The 24,662-nt window shown below is 33.1% G+C and overlaps 1 protein-coding gene across 1 annotated transcript; it reads right to left on the bottom strand.

Annotated features, from left to right (window-relative positions):
* Positions 1-88: 88 nt before the first annotated feature.
* Positions 89-24,467, bottom strand: LOC149673661 (DNA-dependent protein kinase catalytic subunit-like). The gene is made up of 79 exons (XM_089839276.1): positions 24,077-24,467; positions 23,896-23,972; positions 23,730-23,822; positions 23,583-23,657; positions 23,406-23,514; positions 23,134-23,346; positions 22,982-23,068; positions 22,739-22,896; positions 22,238-22,300; positions 22,072-22,170; positions 21,907-21,992; positions 21,756-21,840; positions 21,510-21,678; positions 20,808-21,109; positions 20,522-20,733; positions 19,998-20,073; positions 19,754-19,936; positions 19,522-19,684; positions 19,325-19,440; positions 19,057-19,255; positions 18,817-18,956; positions 18,672-18,740; positions 18,490-18,597; positions 18,052-18,147; positions 16,851-17,073; positions 16,662-16,764; positions 16,468-16,592; positions 16,331-16,400; positions 15,974-16,255; positions 15,704-15,899; positions 15,266-15,637; positions 14,971-15,188; positions 14,695-14,824; positions 14,267-14,406; positions 14,094-14,196; positions 13,637-13,764; positions 13,355-13,562; positions 13,131-13,288; positions 12,735-12,909; positions 12,599-12,664; positions 12,336-12,512; positions 11,796-11,969; positions 11,493-11,609; positions 11,026-11,166; positions 10,830-10,972; positions 10,643-10,768; positions 9,823-10,062; positions 9,275-9,706; positions 8,722-8,932; positions 8,478-8,640; positions 8,258-8,422; positions 8,073-8,185; positions 7,886-8,017; positions 7,652-7,819; positions 7,140-7,372; positions 6,936-7,074; positions 6,793-6,876; positions 6,628-6,732; positions 6,433-6,558; positions 6,266-6,364; positions 6,094-6,199; positions 5,847-5,955; positions 5,589-5,784; positions 5,383-5,530; positions 5,128-5,315; positions 4,189-4,608; positions 4,022-4,110; positions 3,871-3,958; positions 3,637-3,801; positions 3,464-3,526; positions 3,187-3,393; positions 2,312-2,532; positions 2,145-2,237; positions 1,924-2,070; positions 1,636-1,837; positions 1,372-1,560; positions 698-798; positions 486-612; positions 89-419 (listed from the first exon to the last, which is right to left on the bottom strand). The coding sequence occupies exons 1-79, from the start codon at positions 24,240-24,242 to the stop codon at positions 342-344; spliced, it is 12,066 nt and encodes a 4,021-aa protein (XP_089695402.1). The 5' UTR covers positions 24,243-24,467; the 3' UTR covers positions 89-341.
* Positions 24,468-24,662: the final 195 nt, after the last annotated feature.

The following is a 24,662-nucleotide window of genomic DNA, read 5'->3' on the forward strand; positions in this document are numbered from 1 at the left end:
CCGTGATAAAATTTCAAGGGTATTTTGAGAGGACCCCCAAAAAATATTTTTATATCATTGCAGAGAAAGTCAAAAAATTTCAAGGGTATTTTTGAGGCCCAGGGATGTTTTTTTATTATTTTTTTAAGCTTATAATTTGCAAAAGTATCAGACAAATTGAAATTATTTTAATTATAATGTTAATTTCAACAGAGAAATGAAATGTTAACTGTATTTTCAGGCCCGAATTAATATTTTCCAATTATTTAAGAAGAAAATAAAAATTTTAAACTAGAATTAAATTTTAATTGCAGTATTAATTATAAAAGAACAAAAAACTAACTGTATTTAAAAGTTTTAAACTAAATCCACGGTTGCCAACCGGCATACGTTAACCCCAATAATTTCGGATCAGTAGCTTGGTTAATCAGACACAAAACCTGATTTATTTATAATTATAAATAATTATTATTTTGGTCCCTATTTTATTACGCAAATTAACCTACCTGATTTTTGACGTTCAAATTATTATTAGGTAATTTGGCTCGGATATCAACTTGACGATTTCCGATAGCAAATTTAACAAAACTAGGGAATATTTCTTTGTTACCGTGTCCCAATTCAAGTTCCTCGCTAATTTTTTTAAATTAATTTCGATTTTTGAGGGGGCATTTTAATTGAAGTTAATTAAAATTAAATATATGTACTGTACACATACATGGTTATCGCAGCGGGATTAGCGCCGTTTAATTTCTTCCGAGCTATTTCAACTTTTTCTTTCGCGTATGAGTTTTCGTTACTTTTGGAAAAATCGGATCTCTGAACGCGACAAATAAACAATAACAACAAAACAATGGTTTATAGGCGAACTTTTGGACGTCGAAACTCTGGGAATTTAAATGCTAATTGAACACCCTTCTAAGGTGTGATAAATAAAATTGTCCTCTATAATATGGTACCAAGTACTTGTGCCTACGTCAAACAGAACTCGGGTAATTAAGATTTTAAAATCGTAAAATTTTATACGCCCCTTGTCACGGAGGGTCAAAGTTTAAGAGGTCAGAACACTGGTTATATAAATGCTGAGAGTAAAAATGTTTAAAGAATATGATAGCCTTAATTGTTCTCTATAAAATGGTACCAAGTACTTGCGCCGACGTCAAACAGAACTCGGGTAATTAAGAATTTAAAATAATAAATTTTTATACCCCTTTTGTCACGGAGAGTCAAAGTTTGAAGGGTAATAACTCTGGTTATTTAAATGCTAAGAGTAAAAAAGCTTAAAGGATATGATAGCCCTAATTCTTCTCTATAAAATGGTACCAAGTAATTGCGCGTACGTCAACTAGAACTTGAGTAATAAGGCTTTTAATGAAAAATCATTTTTCTTACCTTAAACTCGATGGTGGGCGCTTTGATGAATATATCCAAGACATCCATTAAAATCTCCTTATTATTTCTGAGAGCTTCTAAGGCGTAAATCATTGTGGTTTCAATCAATCCCTGTACACCCATAGGGGAGATTAAGTTTACAAACTGCGGTGTCAAACGGAATGGTACCAGCTCCGGAATTCCAAGCTTCTATAATTACAATTCATTTCAACATTTTCAGGTAGTGCGGAACACAACGATAGACAAAAACAGTTGGGGGCATACTTGGGTCGCTGAGCCAAAGGCGTGCCCAAAATCTATGCCCACTTCTTCGCCGGTATCGCATTTCAAGAGTGTATTACTCAAATGTCGATCTCCGATACCCAGAATCCATTGCGAAACGCATAAAACCGAATGGCATTTAATAAACTTATTTCTAAGAGTTAAAAATGATTCTAACGATGAACTTAACGAAAGAAATATGGTTCTAAAAATAAAATTAAATAATTAAAATTTATATATATATAATCTGGTATAATAATAATATTTGAAGTAAGTCGAATTAATATTTACCGAAACAAATCGGATGGAACCTCGCTTATCAAATCATTATATAGAGCAATTACTTCATTTTCAGTGCGATTACTGTACGCGATATAATAAGGATTTGCTTTATTATCTGAACCTTTCAAGGCCCAAACTTGGAATTTAGCGGGAATTCTATTATTATAAAACAATAATAACAATACATGAATATTCATAAAAAAAAATATACGAATTCATTCATGATATACCCTTCGAGAGCTTTCTTTTGTTCTTTGGTAAGATATTTCTCAATTAATATTTTAAGTGTCATTGTATTATCAACCCATTGAATTAAACCAAATCTAATACGAAATTAAATTATGTTCTAATAGATAAGGACGACTTTAGAATTAATTAAGTTAAGCGACAAAAATACCTTGACGAAAGTGGTATAACGTTGTAAGTATTAATTTTCAAATTTTCGGAGGCACTTTTAGTATCATGAGCAAATATATTGTTCATAATTCTAAATGTTTTCTCTATTCTTTCGTCTTGCCTCAAATCTTCGCCGAATTTGACTAAAAACGTGTATTCTTTTTCGTCATTGCCTCTTATAATCAATTTTCGAGGAGATTCCAGTGAACTCAATATTATCACCTTAATATTTTTTTGTTAAATCAAATTAGGCTTAACACGTGCTTTTAAAAATAGGCTTAACACGCTCTTTTAAAAATAAGCTTAACACGCTCTTTTAAAAATAAGCTTAACACGCTCTTTTAAAAATAAGCTTAACACGCTCTTTTAAAAATAAGCTTAACACGCTCTTTTAAAAATAAGCTTACCACGCTCTTTTAAAAATAGGCTTAACACGTGCTTTTAAAAATAGGCTTAACACGTGCTTTTAAAAACAGGCTTAACACGTGCTTTTAAAAACAGGCTTAACACGTGCTTTTAAAAACAGGCTTAACACGTGCTTTTAAAAACAGGCTTAACACGTGCTTTTAAAAACAGGCTTAACACGTGCTTTTAAAAATAGGCTTAACACGTGCTTTTAAAAACAGGCTTAACACGTGCTTTTAAAAACAGGCTTAACACGTGCTTTTAAAAACAGGCTTAACACGTGCTTTTAAAAACAGGCTTAACACGTGCTTTTTTAAACAGGCTTACCACGTGCTTTTAAAAATAGGCTTACCACGTGCTTTTAAAAATAGGCTTAACACGTGCTTTTAAAAATAGGCTTAACACGTGCTTTTAAAAATAGGCTTAATTAACACGTGCTTTTAAAAATAGGCTTTACACCCTTATTCTTACATTTTGATCGAATCCCGATATTTTAACGTGATATTCCGGATTAGGCTTAGTAAAACCGCTATATTGTCCAGGAATTTCGATTTCATCTTTATAATCAAATGACTGAAATTTGTGTAACCAACTAGATAGATATTCTAGTTTAATCCGTTTTGTAGCTGAACGATCTGGGGTGATTTTTTTGTACAAATCATACGCTATACTCATACCCTAAAACAAGAATTTAAAATAATCTATTTTTAAGCCTTGACATCTTTAAGCCTAAGTTTAAAAAGCAGACCTTTAAGGTGGTTAGTTTCTGCAGTTTATCTCCTAAAAGATGAACAGCGGTTTCTTTGAACTCCTGTTAGTTTTATAGTTAGAAATATATTTAAATATAATAACGATTAACTCAATCAGGGAGCACAAATCCAATCCTATTTTTGTGCTCACTGACTTAATTTAATGTCAAACCTTAGCAAAATCGTCATGAAATTTTCCACCATATCCACCTAATTTATATCGTCTACCACCGCGTGTTTCAACGTTAAAGGTTTCATTCCAAAGTTTTTCAACAACTTTGGCGATTTTTTCGCGGTCACCTTTTTGATTCAAATAATTTAACTCGCTTAAAGCGTCCTATATAATAATAATAATAAAATCCCAAATTAAATCCTATTCAAAACAATTAAATATTAATTAACGCACTTTTAAAATAATATGCGGTGCTCTTAGATAATTCAGGGCGGTTAAAAACTCCCTAACCAAAACTAATTTATCCAATTTTGATGCAATTCTAAAATATAAACAATAAAACACCCGAAAAAAAAACTACCCTAAGTGCAATAAAATAACTTACTTTTCAACAAAAGCTTGGTTTTCACGTCCATCTTGCGTATCTTCAAATTCAAAACCTTCTGAAGCCACGTTAAATGGATAAACCAACGCCTAACAATATAAATTAAACCCCCCAAACAACTCAATGTATTTTCCACGAAATTTAAACCGGACAAAAGCTAATCTTACATTAGGATATTCGTCACAAATGGCGTTAACAATGGGATGAATCCAATTAGAGCAATTAGGTTTATCTAAAAGCGTTAATATCTCATCCAAACACGAGATAAACATCCAGGAAGGAATTTTGGAACAATTTTTAACAAAATTCGGGATTAAATACTGATTTTCCCGGACTAATTGCAAAGCTCTCGGTAGCAAGATAATGCCTTGATTTTCGTTATTTTTTAACGCGGTAAATAAACTCTCGATAAACGTTGTCGCGTACAGTTTCAAGTCGGTGTTATTCGAGGAATTCTCGATATCTCTAAGACGTTTATTACAAAAAGAAACTAATTTCATCGTAGATTGACTTATTTTCTCGAGTTTCGTGAAAGATAGGGCCTTTTTTAAATGGTCAAAACTACATTTTTCAAGCTTGACCACCAACTGTGGTATTTAGAGAAAAAAATATTAGAGGAAATCAATAGTATAGAACCAGGGATAGATTTGATTTTAGAAGTAGGAATGGAGAACGGTTAGTATTTACTTCAGTCCGACTCATAGCCCAGTATAGAGCCCCTCCCTCCAACACGTAAAGAAAAGTTTAAATTATCTTATTGACTCACTTAAACTACGCTTTGATGACGTTGCTGGCGGGGACGGCGAAAAATTCGTACTTTATTTTTTCCCTCTGTCGCTATAACCCGCCTCTTCTTTCATACCTCCTCCTCGTCACGTGGAAGGGGGTCCAGGACTTTGATTACTCTGTTCTCCATTCCTACTTCTAAAATTAAATCTATTCCTGATAGAACCAAAGACAAATAGAAAATAACGGAAAGTGCCTAATATGATGTTTACAACAAACTAGGCAATACTCTGATTGGTTCTTTATTCGACCAATCAGCACTATACTTTAAATCCGTTATTCACCGTTATTTCTAAATGTCTTTGAAATAATTAACTAACCTCGGGTGTTTCTTTAACGCCAAAATGTTGCAAAAAATCATTTTTCTTGGACGATTTTACGTTTCTAAAAGAATCCGGATCATTTTTTAAACCGAGGCTTAACTGATTTAAATTTTCGGCTACGTATAAATGATGATTCAGTTTATTTTCTCGCGAACTTTTACCTAAAATATCTTTCTCTAACTCCCCTAAAAAATTAACCAAATTTAGTTAACAAATAATTAGTAGTATACTACAATAATAGTTAACACGTACGTAAATTATACCAAACACTAAGCATCGTATCCAACATTTTAGTTGGTGTATTTTGCAATTTATTTGCTCGCAAATTGTATATTTTACAATGAGCGTGTATACTTTTTACCCATAATTCCTCTTTCAAATTATCGTCTTCGTTAAGTTTCTGTTTGAAATTAAATTAGCTAGCAATTAACGAAGATAACGTTTAAGTAGCCAATTACCTCCGTAATCCATTGAATAGTTTTCGATGCAACTGTCATATTCTTTTGCAAACACGCGTTGTTAATTAACGCTAATTTCATATTAATTATGGATTTAACGTAAAAATTAACACCAATATCAATTTCCATCGAATTTTCGAGTGTATTTTTTTCCGTATTATTATTCATAGCGTTTAATTTTTGCAAGTAAAATTGCCTGCAATTAATTATAATTGTAGCAATTTTATAAATGACCCTATCGTATTAATCGCGTCATACCGATTTAATATGACGTCATCCCAAACGCACGTGGCGTCATTAAAAGCCGGTAGCCTATTCTCCCATTTTTTAATTACGGTAATTCCCCTTGTTTCCGATTCAGAGTTTGCTAAATATTTAATTGATTTTTATATTTAATTAGAATTAAAATTTACCTGGTTGCAGACTTAGAATGCACAAATATCGGTATCGAAACAAGGCATATTTGATACATTCCAAGGATAAAATTAATATAAAATAATCCTACATTTTGAAACTAATTCCAAGAATTGATTCATTTCGGATAATTTCTGTAGTGACGAAAACACTTTTTCTCTCGCTCCTGGTATAAGTGGACTTAAACCTGTCCATTCCTATGTTAAATTAAATAGCTAAGCCTAATTTCTAAGCCTAAATTAAAATTAAAAAAAAACGAATACCTCTAGAAAATTTCTTAAAGATAAATCACTTAAGTAATTGGCTTGATTATAGTTTTCTTGAATTAAATATAACATAGCCAATTCCTCCGAAAATTTCCCCTAAGTTCAATTAAGAATCTTCAGTAATAACCTTGATTAAAATTAAATACTTAAGTTAGTTTAATTACTTCAATAACGATCTTTTTATCTTTATCTTTCAAAGAATTATCGATAAATGTCAATAACGATTGATTATTTTGACCCTCTAAAATAGTTTTTAATTTAGATTTTACGATGTAAGGCAGTAGATGTTCCTAATAAAAATTACGGTGTTGAAAATTAAGTTAATTAAGGTCTGAATAATTAATTAAATAATTAATTACTTGAGAGAATGGGTCATCCCAAACCGAATTTAAATCGTCAGAATTGGGTAAACGATTTGAAATAACTTTCTCTAATTTATCCCAACTAGTCATTTCGGCGTAACACTAAATTTAATTTAAACTGATTAACTTAACGCCCATATTTAAATTATAATTAAAATGAACCTTAAGTATCGAATCATCCCAATAATTAATCTCGGCTTGTTTAATATCGTTTGAATTATCAAGTTGATTAACTTTCTCGTAAAGCTATATACAAATTTTTAAATTAACTTAAATTTAAATATAATTATGTCACGTGATATCACTTGGTTGTAAAAATGTATAGCGCTAGCGTAATCGCCATTAGTTTCGCATTCCATGGCCTGTCTGGTGTCTTCTTGTATTTCAACCCCCAAAGAAAAAATACTTCGAACCATATCGAAATTATCCAAAGATTTATAAATCCTAATTAAAATTATTCGATTTAATTAACTACGTAGGGATAGTATTAATCCCAATTAAAAACGTACTCCGCTAATTTAATCCAAGCAGTAACACGCTCATTATTATTGGCGAAACTCGAATCTAATTTGGGTTTTTTCTGTACGGGTTCAACTGTTAATTCATTTTCAACACTTTTCAACTTTTCAATATGCGCTTCTAATAACAAAATTCCGGTATTATGTTGATTACTAATTTGCGACGCAATTGCCACATTTTCCGGTAATAATTCAACGTGCTTTACGTGTTTATAAAGCACTTCCTGTACATTATAAAGTGATTCAAGTAATTGTAAAATGAAATATAGGAGAAGCACGAAGCTGAAGGAGTCTTGGAGAGAGGCACGTCGGCGATCCCTCTCACGGCCTAGTAGTCCCCCCCCCATTTCGCGTTGGTTACCATGGTTACCGCTTCCCCCCACCGCGACACGCACTGCTCGCGACTCGAGATAAAAATGGGATAACTATAGAGATGCACCACAACTCGTACAAGACTCCTTAAAGGCGCTTATCCTCCTGGAAACGGATATTTGTTTTTTTACCTGGGCAAAAGCCACAACCGGAGGAAAATACCGCGAACTTTTGGACAAAATTCGATTCATAGAATCGCTTATACACTTGGAAAAGCGTTCAAATTCATCATTTTTAAGTTCATTCGTTATTGCTAGAACCATTTTGGATACTAGCGTCTTAGCGACGTTTGAATCTTGCTAAACATTTGTTACAAATTAATTACTTTAAATCACCATAAAACAAATAACACAAAATGTTCAAACCTGAGCAAGTGCTTGTAATGGTGTAATTAAAGCATTATATGTAATTTCAATATCAGGTAATTCGCCAGTGCGATATTGCCGATACATTGTAACTTGGGCTTCACGACGAGTAATTTGTTCTTTGCGAGTAACCTAAGATGGTAGGTAATTTAATTAAAATTAATCAATTAAAAATATTTAAATTCACCTCTCTCATTTCTTTTTTCCTAATTTCAACTTTCATAAAATGTTTTCTAGTTGATTCTTGATTTTTAAGAAATCGTCTCCTCAACCTTTTAAATTCATTAAATTTCCCATCGTCTATGTACAATAAAAATCAACCCCAATAATATTAAATTAATAGTTTGATTATTAGTTTTAATCATAATTAACCTTGGGCTCCCGTTTTTAAAGGACCACCTCCACCAGGAACATTTACTCGACTGGTCGAAGGGGAAGTTGGATTTGAAAACAACATGGATGACACGGAACTCGAGTCATTCGCGAAAGTGTCCAAAGAGGACTGCGTTACCCAATCGGTTACTTTTCCCCTCATATCTGTTAAAGATTATGAATTGTGCTGGAACTTATCAAAAAACCAATAGATCTTTACCCTGTGTTGCTGTAAAAGCTTGGTTATTTTCTTGAGTAGCTTTGACCCCAAAATCCCCAAGAGATCCAGCTAGTGTCGCCCCAGGACGATTAATGAAACTATCCGTAAACAAGGGTGTCATGGCGGTATTTCTTTGTCTCCATGAAGGAGTAATTTGGTAATTCTTTAATTAATTAATTTAATTATAGACATTTAAAAGTTTCCTCTATTAATTTTAACCAATGAAGGGGGTTTGTTTTTGTACCTCAAATTTGCATTTACTTAACGGAGTATCGTATATATTTCTATTAAAATCAGGACTTTTCGAAGTCATTTCCAAAAAGAGGTAACTACAATATTGCAAGAATTGCGATTCCGTTAAAGGAGAGTACATATTTAACAGCAATTCCTTCATTCTTGCCACGGTTTCCGTCGGCAATTGCGTTTTTTCGCTCCAAAAATTACAACATTTTATTCTGAATATATAATTATAAACATTAAATTCTATCTGAACCATAATAACCCATTCTGAACTTGTACAGGGTGTTACAAAAACGGTGCAAGGCGATTTTGAGTCGAAAATGTAACTTCCATGACATTTTCACCTTAGGACCACAATAAACAAGTTATGATTAGAATATTTTACGGATAAGCCCTTAATTAAATAGCAATCATTGCCTTTCAGTTCCTTATTAATTAAATATAAGGGGTCACTCCAATGTTCACAACTCGTAAACGGTTGGTCTTAGGGCAAAATGTCATAGAACATTTTCGACTCAAAATCACCCACAGAACTCACCGTACCTCGAATAACTTACCTCAAAACATTTTCCGAATCAGTTAAACCTTGCAACAAAACATCTTTGGACGCGTTTAAAATCTTTGCCTCAATCGAGTCATCGTTACTGACGTTGTCACATTGTTTATATTTTTGATACAACACTATGAAGAGGGAGTACAACGTTTCCCTCGAAACCGCATTCCTGTACTTACGCAAATCATTCAAAACACCGACGACTTCGTACAACATTTCCGACGAAGTATTATCAACAATTTTCATCAAAATTTTAAGAACCAATATCTTATCGGTTTCTTCGCTACCGTGTTCCAATATTTTGAAAACTCCTTTGCTTTTCAACTCCTGAAAAGCGTTTGGCAATTTTTCAACGCGACCATTTATGGATTCTAGAATTTTGGTTAAGGTGTATCCTTGCGCGGTTGGTAGCGAGAAAAGTAGTTTTGAAAAAAAGCTAAAGAAGTATGTTAATAATTTAATTACTTCACGATATAACAAAGAAAGTGAGTTCGTTTTCTTGAATGTTTCACTTTCTTTTATTTATATTTGCTCCTGATATCGGTGACTTACCTGTCAGCTAACGGTGGAAAGTGTAAACAAACGTAACTAACGCGCGTAACGAATTGCGCCTTTTTCGCGTTAATATTGCCAATTGCTGTTAGAGTTTTTATTAATTCGTTGTAAAATGGTTCGTCGATTAAGTCCTCTTTTTCTTCCATGTAATTAAGTATCATTCCAATTACTTCGCAACTCGGAGCGTAAATGTCTTTAATCTCCGAGGACACATTAGCTAACACGCTCTTAAGAAACCTAAATAATACATTTTAATTTTTGACACGCGTTGTTACAGTATTCGTATTACAAAGTTTGAGAAATAGACCAAAAAACGTTTAGGAAAATATCTAGACGTTAACAATATCTTCAGAATTAGGATGGCGCGAGATAAATAGCACGTGCTTAGCAATTTTCATTGACATATTTGGAGCGAGATAAATAGCACGTGCTTAGCAATTTTCATTGACATATTTGGCGCGAGATAAATAGCACGGCTTAGCAATTTTCATTGACATATTTGGCGCGACATAAGTAACACGTGCTTTGCAATTTTCATTAAAATATTTGGCGCGAGAAAGATCCACGTGCTTTGCAATTATCATTGACAAATTTGGCGCGAAATAATTAAATACCACGTTCTTTTCGATATTCATTGACAAATATGGCGGTAAATAATTAAATAACACGTGCTTTTCGATTTTTATTTTCAAATTAGGCTTAACTCGAACAAGAAAGTTTTCGTGAAATTTAAACTTAACGAAATTCAAGTGCTAAACGTCTAGAGCATTCTACACGATTTTAGGTCAGCTTTTAAAAACAAATCTCTATATCTTACGTCTCACGGCTAACTTCGGGGGTATTTTGATAAGGCGGTAACTTATTTGCCAATAAAACCCCTAGTAATTGAATTCCGACAATTTTTAAGTCCTTACGATCCGATTTCAACAGATCATAGATATTTCTATTATTTTCAAAGAATAATTAGTCTCCTTAATTATTTTAATTATACGAGGATAATTAACTTGTAATTAAGAGTTAATTTGGATCTCCAATGTTCCACGCAGAGCTTAACAATGTCTAAATTACGTCTAAAAATTGCTCTACGTTCGTGAGCGCTTTTTTCGATAAGAAATTCAACAATTGCCGACGCTGTAAGGTCGCTAACCTAAAAGAAATTTTTAATCCCAAGTCCAAACTGACCAGCAGATATATTCCTACCTCTGTTTTGGCCAAATTTGACCATTCAATCGCTAACAATAAAACGTCGATCAAAAATAGATCCAATTCGGAGCCAAAAGCTCCACGACCAATTAAATTTAATAATGTATCTGATAAAGGTCCGGCGAATGGTCTCAATAACTAGAATTGAAGTTATTTAATCTACAGGGTGTTCCAGCAGGGTACGACCAAAGTACGGTGGATTTTATGGGAAATCAATTTTGAGTCGAAAATGTTCTATGACATTTTTACCCTCCAAATTACGATTGGAGCGTTTTAGTGATGGCCCCTTAAATGTAATTAAGAAATTGAAAGACAATGTTAATTTCGAGGTCATCCTTAAAACACTGGACCTTAGGGAAATGAACATTTTCAACTCAAAATCTACCATAAAACCCAAAACACCGTACCACTATTTTTTTAAATTATTTATATTTTGAAATAAAATATTAAATAGATTTGCAAACCTTTTCATTCAAAATAATGAATCTGGTTAAAAACAACGTAATATTTCTGTGAACATTGGGTTCTTCTAGTTTTTTAACAACACTCAACAAACATTTTGTTAAACTCATATTATAATCCTGATGAATTTAAATATAAAAAATAATTACAAAAACAATAAAATCCCCCATAACGTTTTCAACGCCAGGTACGCGGTAATCGGGGGGTCAGGGGTTACCAAAGGCAAACAGATATAAAAGAAAGTAGCGCTAGACAATTTAAAAATACCACGTGACTGGCTGTGCTGGTTTAAGACAAAAACTGACCTCCTTTAATTCTGGTATAAGACCTTTTTTAGCCATAACCTCAACCATGGCCACCATATTTCTCATACATTCATGGTTATTCAATTCATCTTGTTCCAACTCAATATTTTCATCGGAGGGTGCACTGTTAGTTTCCGTAATTTTAGCAGCGCGACCTTTTGACCTTTTAAAAGCCTGTGAATATTTCGTCACCATTTTCAGAAAATAATTATAGATATAACCAGGAATGCATACAGCTACTAGGAATCAGTGCATAGACAATTTACTCAACGCATTTAAGCGGATTTGGTTTGAAAAGCTATAGACTTATCATTATGTATGACGAATTTTACCACGCGAATAACCTATCTCTCTGCGCGTTGAACCTCACGTTGCTACCAACCAATGAAAAAGACAGTTAAAAAGACGTCAGAATTATTATGCGTGACGTCAGGCCCGGCCCACAAAACCCGAGTAGAAACTAACACGGGATATATATTACTGAGGGCACAATGACAGTTCCTAGTAGCTGTTTGTATTCCTAATGAAACTCTTATTTACTTGTTGGCTAGAAGAAAAGTCAAACTGACTGACATCTTCGCTTAAACTACTTTCAGATAGGTATTTCGAACTTAGGTAACGAAGTGATTTAGTATAGTCACTTCGTACACCACCATAATCGTCGTTATCTCTTAGTGATTGTCGTAAAACCGATAATTTCTTGTGATTTTCATTGTCCTAAGCGAGTTTTTATTCGGTTTACGTAATTTCTCGCAGTCTCAAATTAAAATTTTATTTGCGAAACAAGTTAAAAAGAAACCAACCTCAATTTCGGATTCGAATCTGTATTCTTTTTGTAAATCAATTATATTTTCCCATACATAAGAACCCTTAAAATACGTCGCCAGATTAAAGACCTGACTTAAGCCTTGCATAATTTAAATTAAATTAAATGAATACCTTTGATTTATTTTCTACAAACAAAAACGCGTGAAAGAACCTTTCTTCATTTTGAGTACAACACAAGATAGCTGATATGGTATTATAAGCGGCGCAGTGATACTTGCGGCCTAATTCTTTCAAATTCGTACTAAATGTAGTCTCAACGTAAAGTTTTTTCACATTGTGGGCAATTCTATTTGGATAATTCCGATTAAGAACTAATAAAATGCTTAACAGAGCTCTATGGTTCATACAACGTCCGGAAAACCGATTTCCCTGACATTTTCAGTTTTTTTTTAACACATATTTCACTCAATATTAATAAAAAAAATTATAAATCTCCCTGAATTTGTAGGTTCTTGATTTTTTCCAGAGTTGTATGAACCCTGCGCTAAGCAATGTTGTTAATTTTACGCGGTAATCTCGGGTGTAAGCTCTTTGCCAGTGTAGGTTTTTCCCGACCTATTGACCTCAGAAATGGCTTCCTCTTGCAACCGGGTGTAAAGAAAGGTCACCATTTCAAAAGCAACGGATACTCGTATCAAAAACTCCTCGCATTCATTTTCAGGATACTTTTAAGCGTCAAATTTAATAATTAGGCTTAAGTTCAGTATAGGTCAAAGGTCGAGGCGTATTACTTTGATCAAAGGTATCTTGATTATAGCTACTATCTCGCTAATGTAATTAACATAGAAAGACGTGAAACAACTCAAGTTTGTTTGTCGTAAAAGTGGTAGAAGTATTTGGAAAGCTACTTGGGTTTGAAAGTCAAAAGATTTAGTCTTATCTTCCCGCCATAATTTAAAAGCGGTTTTCAGAAGTTCTAATTGGTCATTCGGATGTTTGCTGTAAATGACGTAGATTCGCATTGATTAATTGAAAATTTAGTTAATTACATAATATAATATAATATAATATACCTTTTCAAAGTTTTAGTTAAACATATTTGAAATTCGTCGGAAAGTAAATGGTTAGTTTCGCGACACATAAATACGCTAATTGTCTCCAATAATGTACAACTTCCGGTTAGAACAAGTGCTTGATAAAACTGATACAATGATGATAAACAATGATGTGGAATTAAACTAATTACATTATACTAATTCGAGAGGACCAACAAATTAGGAAGTTGCGATCAAATTAACATACGAAGAGACATTCAATAATTTTATTTACTAATTAATTTCCTGTGACCTTGATATGCCCAAAAAATCTTGATATACGCGACCTATTCCCTCGCTAAACCCGTGTACCATGGAATACTTATTTTTTAATTGGTCAAAGCACTTAGACGCAACGATACTAAATTCTTGATCCTACATTCTGATTCAACAACTAGAGTTTTCAATTTTTGGAGAATAAAAACATCTTTCTTACTTTTCTTAATATCGAAACATAATCATTTCTTTTAGCGCTACCCTCTGGAAATTCCCGACTATTTATAGGCAAATTATTAGACGAAAATACCTCTATATCATTTCTATAAATTAAGGTAATTAGCGCGCGATTAGTAAGTCAAATTAACGTACTCGAGTTAATAATAAATATACTTAAGTTGAAATAAGTTTTCTTTCGATTCGATAAAGAAAGGCATCAAGTCTAAAACCTGACTCATAAAACCCAAATCGACAGATTGCCTTTTTAACAACGACGAAAATGTGTTGAACAATTTAACATTTCTTGAACCCGTCTATTAAAGATTTAATTCGTATGAATCATGGGAGTTTGTGATAATCTACAGGGTGTTACAAAAACGGTGGGTAATTATAGGACTAAAATACAGTCGGATATGGGAAATAAATTTTGAGTCGAAAATGTAATTTTTTTATTTAATTTTACCACAAAGACCACCACCTTAAACAAATTATGATTAGAGAGTTTTACAAATGACCCTTAAATTTGAATTGAAGTAAGAGAAACTGAAAGATAATTACCCTCCCCTTTTTGAAACACCCTGTATATGTAAAGGATATCATACGTTTATCAGTAGTATTTTGGTTAGAATAACTAGACTTAGGTTAGCCTGTTCTTGAGAGGAACTCGGTAACCATAGAAACGATATCGAGTCCCATTTCAAAATCAAGTTATTCAATATTTCTTCTCCGTATCTATGGATTTGAGAAAAATTAATTTAAATTTAAACCAAGGGGGGTACACTTTGCAGTCTTAGAAGGCATCGAAACCCTTGTATTTCAATGGGAAAATGAGCCCCTTTGTACGAGTTTGGGGTTTAAAAGTAAGATGACAAAATTACTTTTTACGAGCATCCTTATTTTTAACGAGAAATTCCAACAAATTTATCAAAATTGTGTTTGCATTTTGTGAACCGCTACTTCTTGTGAAGTTATTCACGAGTTCCTCGACGGTTTCGGTTCCATTTTGTGACATATATTGGCAGAAATCGTTTTTAAATGTTAAAAATACCGATAAGTTTTCGTCTGATTCTAAAAACTTGGTTATAATATCCTTAATCTGTAATTGAAATTAATTTAAATGATTTAGAATTAATCAAGATACGTTTATAACGAAAGACAAGTGAGTGAACTTACAGGGTATTTTTCATAGACAAATAAAAGACTAATCAATTGACTCGTGAAACGTGAAGTTGTCGGTAAAATTTCACGAGATTTTTCAAGAAGAGCATTATTCCATATTAATTTCAAAAGTGTGGAACTTAATGTCGACGTGTTTTTGGTTAATTTAACCCCCAAAATGGCGTTCAATTGGTAATAACCTTTAACGACGCAACTTAATTTTAAAGTATCTCCATTTTGAAATCTCTCAGTTATATTTGAATCATTTAAAACTTTAATTAAGTTAATTTCGTCGTTTTTCTCTACGATTTCGTTCAAAATTTCGGTAAAATTTTGCAAAATTTCTTTGGGAAGGCGTTTCTTTAGTTGAATTATGAGCGAATCAACCTTTTAATTGAATTAAAGTTAATTTGAATTAACTGATGTTGTTAAATAAATATGATTAAACCATACCTCATCGGGTAAACTCGAAGATATTTCCAAATCAGCCATATCAAAATCAAGCTTGTAAGGGACCAAAATAACCAACCCCAAAATTTTAAATAATTTTTCATTGAAAAACCAATTCTCCGGGGTTTTTTTGAAATCGAAATTTTCGCATAAAACCGAAGTTAAAGTCATAAGTCGAACGACTAATGTGCATTTCAAACTTGAAAAAATATTATAATAATTTAAACTTTCCACGAAATTCAATGAAAATTCCACGAAACTACCATCCCTTACTGATTATAATCAAGGGTTTCTTTAGGCGAAAAAGAAACTCCTCCAAAATACTCCTGTATATTTTTAACCAACACATTTTCCAAGGCGTACTTAACCGATTTTGCAAATGGCGTTTCATATATATTAGACTCAAAAAGTTGGTCATAATTAAGTAAATTTTGACCTAAAAACCAACAATAGGCTTCGATACAAGCCACGAATTGTTCCATCCAATTTGTGACCGTATTAAGGGTCACATTCTCATTTAAATCGTCCAGAAAACGACTTAAAGTCTCTTCTAACCTAAAATTTACCAAATTATTACGATATAGGCCTACTGCATATTTGAGTAATTGCAAATTAAGTTTTAATTCTTACAATTCATTAAAATATGACCTTCCCTTAACACTAAAAATATCTTGAATAAAATTTCTAGGTGATTTATAATCTAAAAACACAGTAAGTTAATTAAAATTATCCCCAATGTATAAAATAAAGTTAAATTAAAACTTAACCTTTATAAAATGGAGCTAATTTTGAAACAAGCTCCATTGACACGTGTCTAGTTTCAGTTTGGGGTGAAGCGGTGCACGTTAAAAGCCACATAATTAAAGCACCAAATGTGGGTTCATCTAATCGCCTAATATTAATTAAAATTAATTACTTCGTAGTCACGTAAATTACTACTAATAATTCAAATGTTAATTACGTTGGCTTATCAACTTTATCATGAGGTTTTTCTAAAATATCAGCTCGCGCTTTTAAAATACGTTCCATGTGTTCGATAGCTTGTTTACATTGAGTTTGCGTTCCTAGAAAATCGTGTAACTAGAGTTAAGCCTAGTTTGAAATTTTAGGCCTAATTCAAACTTTTAGGCCTAGTTATCGTATTTCGCACCTAATTCTTTCGGATCTCTATGAGATATTGATAAACAGTCGACGAAATGAACTGTCAACTTGATGGAAAATATTCTAACGTAGTTTTCATCTTCCCTCATAATGGTATAAATGTTATTAAATGCCAAACAAGCCCCTAAACGTTTAGCCGAATTTGGATGTAAGGAATAGCTGTATATTTTGTCTATTACTGATTTCACGCCATAACCAGCGCTATCTAAACTCTGAAATGTAATAGAAAACGTTGTTCGAAATACTACATTTTTGATTTGGAATAAGCGCAGGGTTCATACCACTTTTGGAAAACAAATATCCCTGAGATTTCCAGGTTTTTCCCCACATACTTCCCTGAATTTTCCAGAGTTACGAGCCTTTAAAGTTTAGGGTAACGCTATTCCTATGAAGGGGGTTGCTTGTTTACGTTTTGCTAAATTACTCCGCCCCTGTTTGTCGTAGCCCTAAGTTTTTAGTATGGTTGGATGGGGGGCAAATTGGACTATAACATACTCAAAGGACATCCCCGTATCTCTAGTGCGACAGGGTGGGTTAGCTAAACGAGTACGCGACAGGGTGGGTTAGCTAAACGAGTGCGCGACAGGGTGGGTTAGCCAAACGAGTGCGCGACAGGGTGGGTTAGCCAAACGAGTGCGCGACAGGGTGGGTTAGCTAAACGAGTGCGCGACAGGGTGGGTTAGCTAAACGAGTGCGCGACAGGGTGGGTTAGCTAAACGAGTGCGCGACAGGGTGGGTTAGCTAAACGAGTGCGCGACAGGGTGGGTTAGCTAAACGAGTGAGAGGGTGGGTTTAGCCAAACGAGAGAGCCATGTTTGTCGTAGCCCTAAGCTTTTAGTATGGGTGGATGGGGGACAAATTGGACTATAACATACTCAAAGGACATCCCCGTATCTCTAGTAGAACCAGAGTTACGAGCCTCCAAAGTATAGTGTAATGTTAATCCTATGGAGGGTATGTTCACGAACATTTTGCTTAATTACTCGGCCCCTGTTTGACGCAAATTTCCCTGATTTCCCTGAATTTTACTAGAAATTCGTAATTTCCCTGAATTTTCCCTGAGGTTTTTGTCAACTATTTATTTCCCTGATTTTCCCAGGTTTTTCCGGTTTTCCAGGTTTGTATGAACCCTGTAAGCGATATCATAAGTTTATCATGGATGATAAACTTATGGCGATATAGATAGGTACCTTAGGTGATTGTTTAACCGACCAAATGACGAATTCTTTCAAACACAAAGCGCTAAAATCTCTTAGTTTAGTGTCGTGAATGTTTGTAATACCATCCTAGATTAATTAACGCAATTTTTAATTGGTATAAATATAATTAATAAATTAAAAGGGTTGCCATAGATTTTTAATTTCAAATTCTCTGATTTTTCAAAGTTTAAAAGCGAATTTCCCTGATTGTACAAAGTCATTTTCCCTGACTAATTTGAATTTCCCTGACACCCATTTTCAAATTCCCCGAATTTTCCAGGGTATTTTATTTAGATACAGAAGTTGAAACCCACCAATATGGCTGCCAGAACTGAAGTAAAACTTAGGAGGCTCTAACGTACTATTCACCAAATTGAAAAGTCTCTATATCATGGCAACCTTGTTAAATAAATAACAATAATAACAAACCCAAATGGCGTTATGAAGCGACTTAGTTTCTTCCGAAAAAATATTAGATTTATTTGTAAACCAATGTATAAGTTGGTTAACCAAAGGTATGAAAAGTTGGACAGCGGTCTATTATAAACATATTTAAATATAATTAACTTCATTTTAATTATAATTATAATAATTAATTAATTAAACCATACGTCTTCAACGTCACACGCTAATGATAACAAAGCCGGAAATATATGATCGTATAATTTTGCCATTGATATCTAATTAAATTAATTACGATTAAACCAATTAACTAAAACTGTACATAAGGGTACGGTAATTAATTAACTAACTAACCGTATCTTGCTTAGTCCCTTCTTGTGACCCTTTCCCAACCATAAACAATACTAGCGTATGTAAAAGTTCACAAGCTGTGACTTTAGTTTGCCTGTCACCCGAATTCAAAGCCAGGTGAACGACTTGTGGCAAAAAGTCGTCTATTTTAAAATAATTACTTAGATTAAGTGCTGATATTCAAAGTAATAATTACTGGTAATTACTAATTATCGAAAAATAATTAGTAATTATGTATTATACCTAAATAAATGTCTAGTTTCATGTCAGCAAAGGGTATCGCGAATTTCAAATGATTTCTTTTAACAATATCCCAAGCAATTGCAATTTGCTCAATTTCTTTAGTGTCTAAAATTAGTGCACTCTTATTATACCTTCCCCCTAAAGAGCCCAAAAACTTTAAAACTCGTAGTCTAAAAGTTGTTAATTGAAAATCTTCAGCCTATAATTAAAATTAATTATAATTAAAGTGTTTTTATAAAATATTTCAATCAAAATATTAATATCTTACGTATTTTTCACCGGGACGATAATTTGGTTTTGCCTTTTTCAAAATTTCACTTTTTGCTCCTCGACTTTTAGATTTTTTCGGTATTTCAAATGTACTTTTATTAGTACGAGATTTTTCTATAGAAGTAATTGATAATTAACCCCCATAATTTGCATAATTAATTAACTAATTAGCAACCCTTAATTAGTAAAATTTACCTTGAGAAATACCGGCTGATAAAAATTTTACCAAACACGGCAATATTTTGGGTAAAAAATCATTTTCTAAGGTTTCAAGTTGTATTTGATTACACCATTTTTCTAGAGCGGTTAAACCAACGTTCGCTAACGGTAAATAACCCAAGCCCAGTTTGAACGTTAACTAAGTAACGATTTCGGCGTTAAGTTAATCGCGATTAAATTAATTAATCAACTAAAATTAAGCCTATACCTGAAGCGCGGGAATGTAAGAGGTCAAATCGGCCACTATTATTTCAGCGGGTAATGCTAATATTACTCGTAAACACGAAGCTAATAAATCATCCTTAAATTGTCGAAATCTAACCAAAACTTCTTTACTAAATTTAATTACAAGTTGGAAGAATGTTTGGCGTTCCGTATTGTTTTCCATGTCCTATTAATTAATTTCAATTAACGTTTATTCCGGTTCAAACAAACAATGTAAACAAACCTACAGCGAAATATTTGATTTTAGAACATAATTCTAAACACAAGGCGACAAGTTTGTAAAATCCACTGACATGCGGTAATCTAAATAAAAGTAAAAATGTAAAAAGTACCTTCTATTTCAAATTTGTTTTTTGGAAATTTCCAGGGCAAGTTAACCCTTTCCTGTTTAACATAAGTTCATAATATATGTTCCATAAGTCTGTCACTGGTTACGAACTGGAGCTTGTCATGAAATGAGTGACGTAGGTCATAGATTCGAGGTAAAGCGACGCCTGGTGAGACGCTGCTGTCAAATTGGGGCTTAGTACAGACTAAATAGGACCTAGATGAAAGTCCTGCAAAATTAACCACCGAGTGTGGTACTTCAATTCTCGCTTGTCGTTCTCGAACTACTTATCTCGAGCTGTAAGTCTCTAGCATTACGAACTTGTATAGGAAGTGTCATACTTATGAAACATATCTTATTAACTTATGGTTTAGGGTCTAGTCCTGAAAATTGCCCAAATTTCGGTGCTATAATCTTTCAAACCTGCTTGATTGCTTCATCATTTCTAAACCAAAGGTATAAACCCATTTTTCAAACATTCTCGTATTCTTTTTCAATAATAAATCCCTCGAAAAATCAACCAAGTTTATAAAAATTCTAAAATCCTTAGGATTAACTGCTTCGAGTCCTAAAACAGGATCCGCAGTTTCTAGCTGCGTTTCAATCGGCGATTCTTCACCATTTTCAACTTTGACCTGTTCGAAATGAATTGAACCCAACTCATAAAACCATTTCTATAAATTTAATGGTTTAAAATTCAATAAATTACCAATGGCTTTTTAGTCGCATTTAAATCCAACTTTTTAATGATGGAAATAACAGAGATGATAATTTCATCGTAAATACTTTGAGTCAAATTTTGTTTCTCTTCAACGGTGTACGTTAATTGGTTCAAAACTTTCATGGAAAATATATCCGTGAGTTGGAACCATAAGTCCAAATAATTTTTATAAGTTACGACTCTTTGGTTTATTTTATATTGTTCCTCCATGGTATAACCTTCGACCTCTTTTAGTAATTCAGATTCGGCCATAATGGGGTGCGAACAAGTTCGAACAATACTTTGGTAGACTATTTATAGACTTATGGTTAGTAGGTTTATTATACAGGGTGTTTCATAAATGGTGGTAGGGCCGAAGTAAAGAAAAATAATTTTTGAGTCGAAAATATAACTTCTATGAAATTTTGCCCAAGGGTCACCGTTTACGAGTTACTATTTGAGTTTTTCAAGGGATGACCCTTATTTTAATTAGAAATCATTGTATTTCAGTTTCTTAATTAAATTTAAGGGGTCATCCCTAAAATACTCCAATCGTAAGTCGTAAACGGTGACCCTTCGGTCAAAATTATGTCATTGAAGTTACATTTTCGACTCAAAATTTATGATTTCCCATAGAACCATCCCACTGTACTTCGGCCCTACCACCATTTATGAAACACCCTGTATACTGCGAGGGTTGAAATTTCATACGTGTTTCATGTAGAAAATAGGTGAAAACGGTTTTCTTGGATTGCAATGATAAAAGTAAGGAAAATAAGGACTTATAGCACAGAAAATGGAATGAGGTGGACATATATGGAAAGTTTTCAATTTGAAAAACGGCAATTTGTTGCAAAATCCCCAAATGAACTTGGGATATCTTAGGAAATAGGTTAAGAATTAGACCATGGGCCCGAATTAAAATAATTAAGCCTAATTTTTAACTTTAAAAGATACCTCATCCATTTCTTTGATAATACTAGACAAGGATTCAATATAACTTGGTAATAAAGCCATCTTTTCCTCCAAAACTATACTATTCCTGCAAAATTGATTGTTTTTGATTTTTTAGACCAATTTTTAATTGCTAAGCCTAATAATTTCAAACCTATTTTTCAAATACTCCGTTCGTTGTAACATTTCAATAAACATGTATTTTACAAGGCCCTTTTCGTTAGGAAAATACTTGCAAGCCTACAGAGAGGATTTAATTAAACGCAATTAACTTAAGTTTGTCGAGGTGTATATAATAATTGTTGCAGTTTTATCTTACGGGTACAAATAAACCGTATCCTTTTATAGCAATTGCGGATTGTCTATTTTCGCTCGTTTCCTGACTGGTTATAACTTCTTTAAATTTTAAAATAAAGAACTAAAATTGCGTAGATTCAAATTAGACATAATTGCAGGTGAATTCTAGTTAAATTATAATTCTATACTTGAAAAATTTCAACGCTCTTATCGTCTCCTTTGCAAGCTTTTTCAATTAATCTAGCTGAAATCTAAATTTTTCACGATTTATCAGAGGTTTTCACTATCAGTTTGAGCATAAGTTTATAAGATATGTTCCATCATAAGTTTGTCACTGGTTACAAACTGGAGCTTGTCACGAAAGTGAGGGAGGTAGGTCATAGATTCGTGGTAAAGCGACGCCTGGTGAGGCCTTGTCAAATTGAGGCTTAGTATGGACTAAATAGGACCTAGATGTACTGCAAAATTAACCACCGAGTGCAGTACTTCAATTCTTGCTTGTCGTTCTCGAACTAGCTAGATCTGTAAGTCTCTAGCATTACGAACTTGTATAGGTAGTGTCATACTTATGAAGGAACATATCTTATAAACTTATGGTTTGAGTTATATCAACAAAGGCAAATTGAAATGACAGGAAGTGGATTGGCACCTCACTGGCTGTCAATTATATTTGCTTTTGGTGTCAATACCTCTTTGAGAAAAGTATCCATGGCGGAAAACCCGTCTCCTCTAAGTTCTCTATTATTATGTTGGCTCCATTTCGCTAAACAATTGTACATTTTCTCATAATCCGCGTATAAAAACGGGCCAAATTGACCAGCGTGTTTGGACAAAAGTTGTAGCGCCGCTAAACAGTATACCAAAATAAAATCAACGCGCGTCACTACCAAAGAAACTTACAAAGATAAGCTAATAAATGCCCCTTCACTTACATTTATATATTTCGTATTTGCACAACATAATAGACGGGTTCAATACCGATACCATATTATCGTAAAGTTGACGCGATTTTACAGGATCTAATTTATTAATTAAGTTCATTAACGGAGTAGTAATTAAGGCTGGTAATTATTTATAATTTTACCTTCTTCGGCACTAACAGTAAAACTATGTAAAAATCCAGTTAAACCTTGAAAACAACCAGCTACCACACTGGGATCGAATGGTTTAATTTTAGAAGTCATTTGAACTTTAAGTTCATTCAGAAAAACAACCAATATTCTAGCATGTTTTTCGTTTATACTTTCAGGGTAGTACTGGGCCAGTACCCCCAAAATATTGTATATTCCTTGTTTAACTATAAAATTTATTTAAATAAGTACTTAAGGGACTTTAGCCGTTAAATTGCGCACACACCTGAAGGAGGTAATTTAGAAGCCTGTGATAATTGGTCGAATAAATATTTAAATTTCTCATCTATTTTGAAATTCTTAGAGACTTTGGTTCCATAATAAATTTCTAGGATCTTTTGAAATAAACCCATTTTACTATAAACGATAATATAGACTTAACTTTAAATAAAGTTATTCGTACTTGCGCAGTTGCCAATAAACTGAAGTTGCGCACCGACGCAGTTTTACAACGTAGAAATAATGTGAAGCAAACATCCTAAGATGTTTTTTAAAATTTTACAGGGATGTAAAAATTTGTAGGCCTATTACATTTGCATTTTAAAAATACCTGCGCGTCAGTAGCGTATTCAGAAAGCTCGTCTTTGAATCGTTTAAAAAATTCAGTGATAATAACCAACGCGGTGTTTTTGGCATTATCAAACTTAATTAAAATAATTAAGTTTTAAATTCAAGTATATGATACATAACATTTTAAAAATTTCTAAAACTTATACCCTTTTGTCAATAGCAGTGACAGTTAGAAATTTCAACAAACCAAACTCTTCGTGAAATAATATCGAGCAAGCATTCGCTATTTATAAACATTATTCATTTATAATTACCATTAACGATAATCCGGTTTCAAGTTGACATTGAATCCCCACACTCTTTTAATAAAATAAAAACTTCTCCTACCTGCATCCTTTTGAAAAAGTGGTTCCGAAGGATTCGCACATATTTGTTTGACGTTATCCAATATATTATTAACAGTTGAGGTATCCGAGGCACTAATATTTAATGTATTACCAGTATTGGTCACTAAAGTATGCAAATTTTGCATACATTCTCTCAAATCTTCCATGTTGCCCGACCGAGGCTTAGGAAAACCGTTAGATTTTTATGTTAACACACCAGTTTCCCGAGTAACGCGCATTTTCAGCGAGGGTTTATATAGTTAACTAGCAATCCCGATTAATTTTAATCAAAGTTAACAATAACTTGTCGTATATATAATGGTAACAAAACTACACACCGACTTACCGCCAAAAACTTACACAAGCGTCTGCTACGAATTTACGAAATAAACTGCCGGTAAACCAGTTTAGTTCAGTTTATAGTATTGCTGGCGTTATCTAGCGTTCAATATCACAGGCGGCAATTTTGAACCTCAAAAAACGATGACATCAATTTTAAATCGATTTAAATCACCTTTAAGATTAATTTTAATTAAAATAAGGATGCATTATACAACTTTCGGGACCTTTTCTTCAAGTTTAAGTAA

The sequence above is a fragment of the Phalangium opilio genome, unplaced genomic scaffold, assembly GCF_054372755.1.
Source record: "Phalangium opilio isolate 3A_F unplaced genomic scaffold, DU_Popi_V2 ptg000048l_1, whole genome shotgun sequence".
In the NCBI taxonomy this organism is placed as follows: Eukaryota; Metazoa; Arthropoda; class Arachnida; order Opiliones; family Phalangiidae; genus Phalangium; species Phalangium opilio.

Bases quoted from the DNA above. Each gene is read 5' to 3' on its own strand.
- LOC149673661 (XM_089839276.1), bottom strand. From the start codon at position 24,242: ATGGAAGATTTGAGAGAATGTATGCAAAATTTGCATACTTTAGTGACC. The intron at 18,598-18,671 runs GTATGGTTTAAT...TGTTTATAATAG, and splicing joins TAGCGTGTGACGTTGAAGAC to ACCGCTGTCCAACTTTTCAT. The intron at 8,186-8,257 runs GTTAATTATGAT...TATTGTACATAG, and splicing joins TTTAAAAACGGGAGCCCAAG to ACGATGGGAAATTTAATGAA.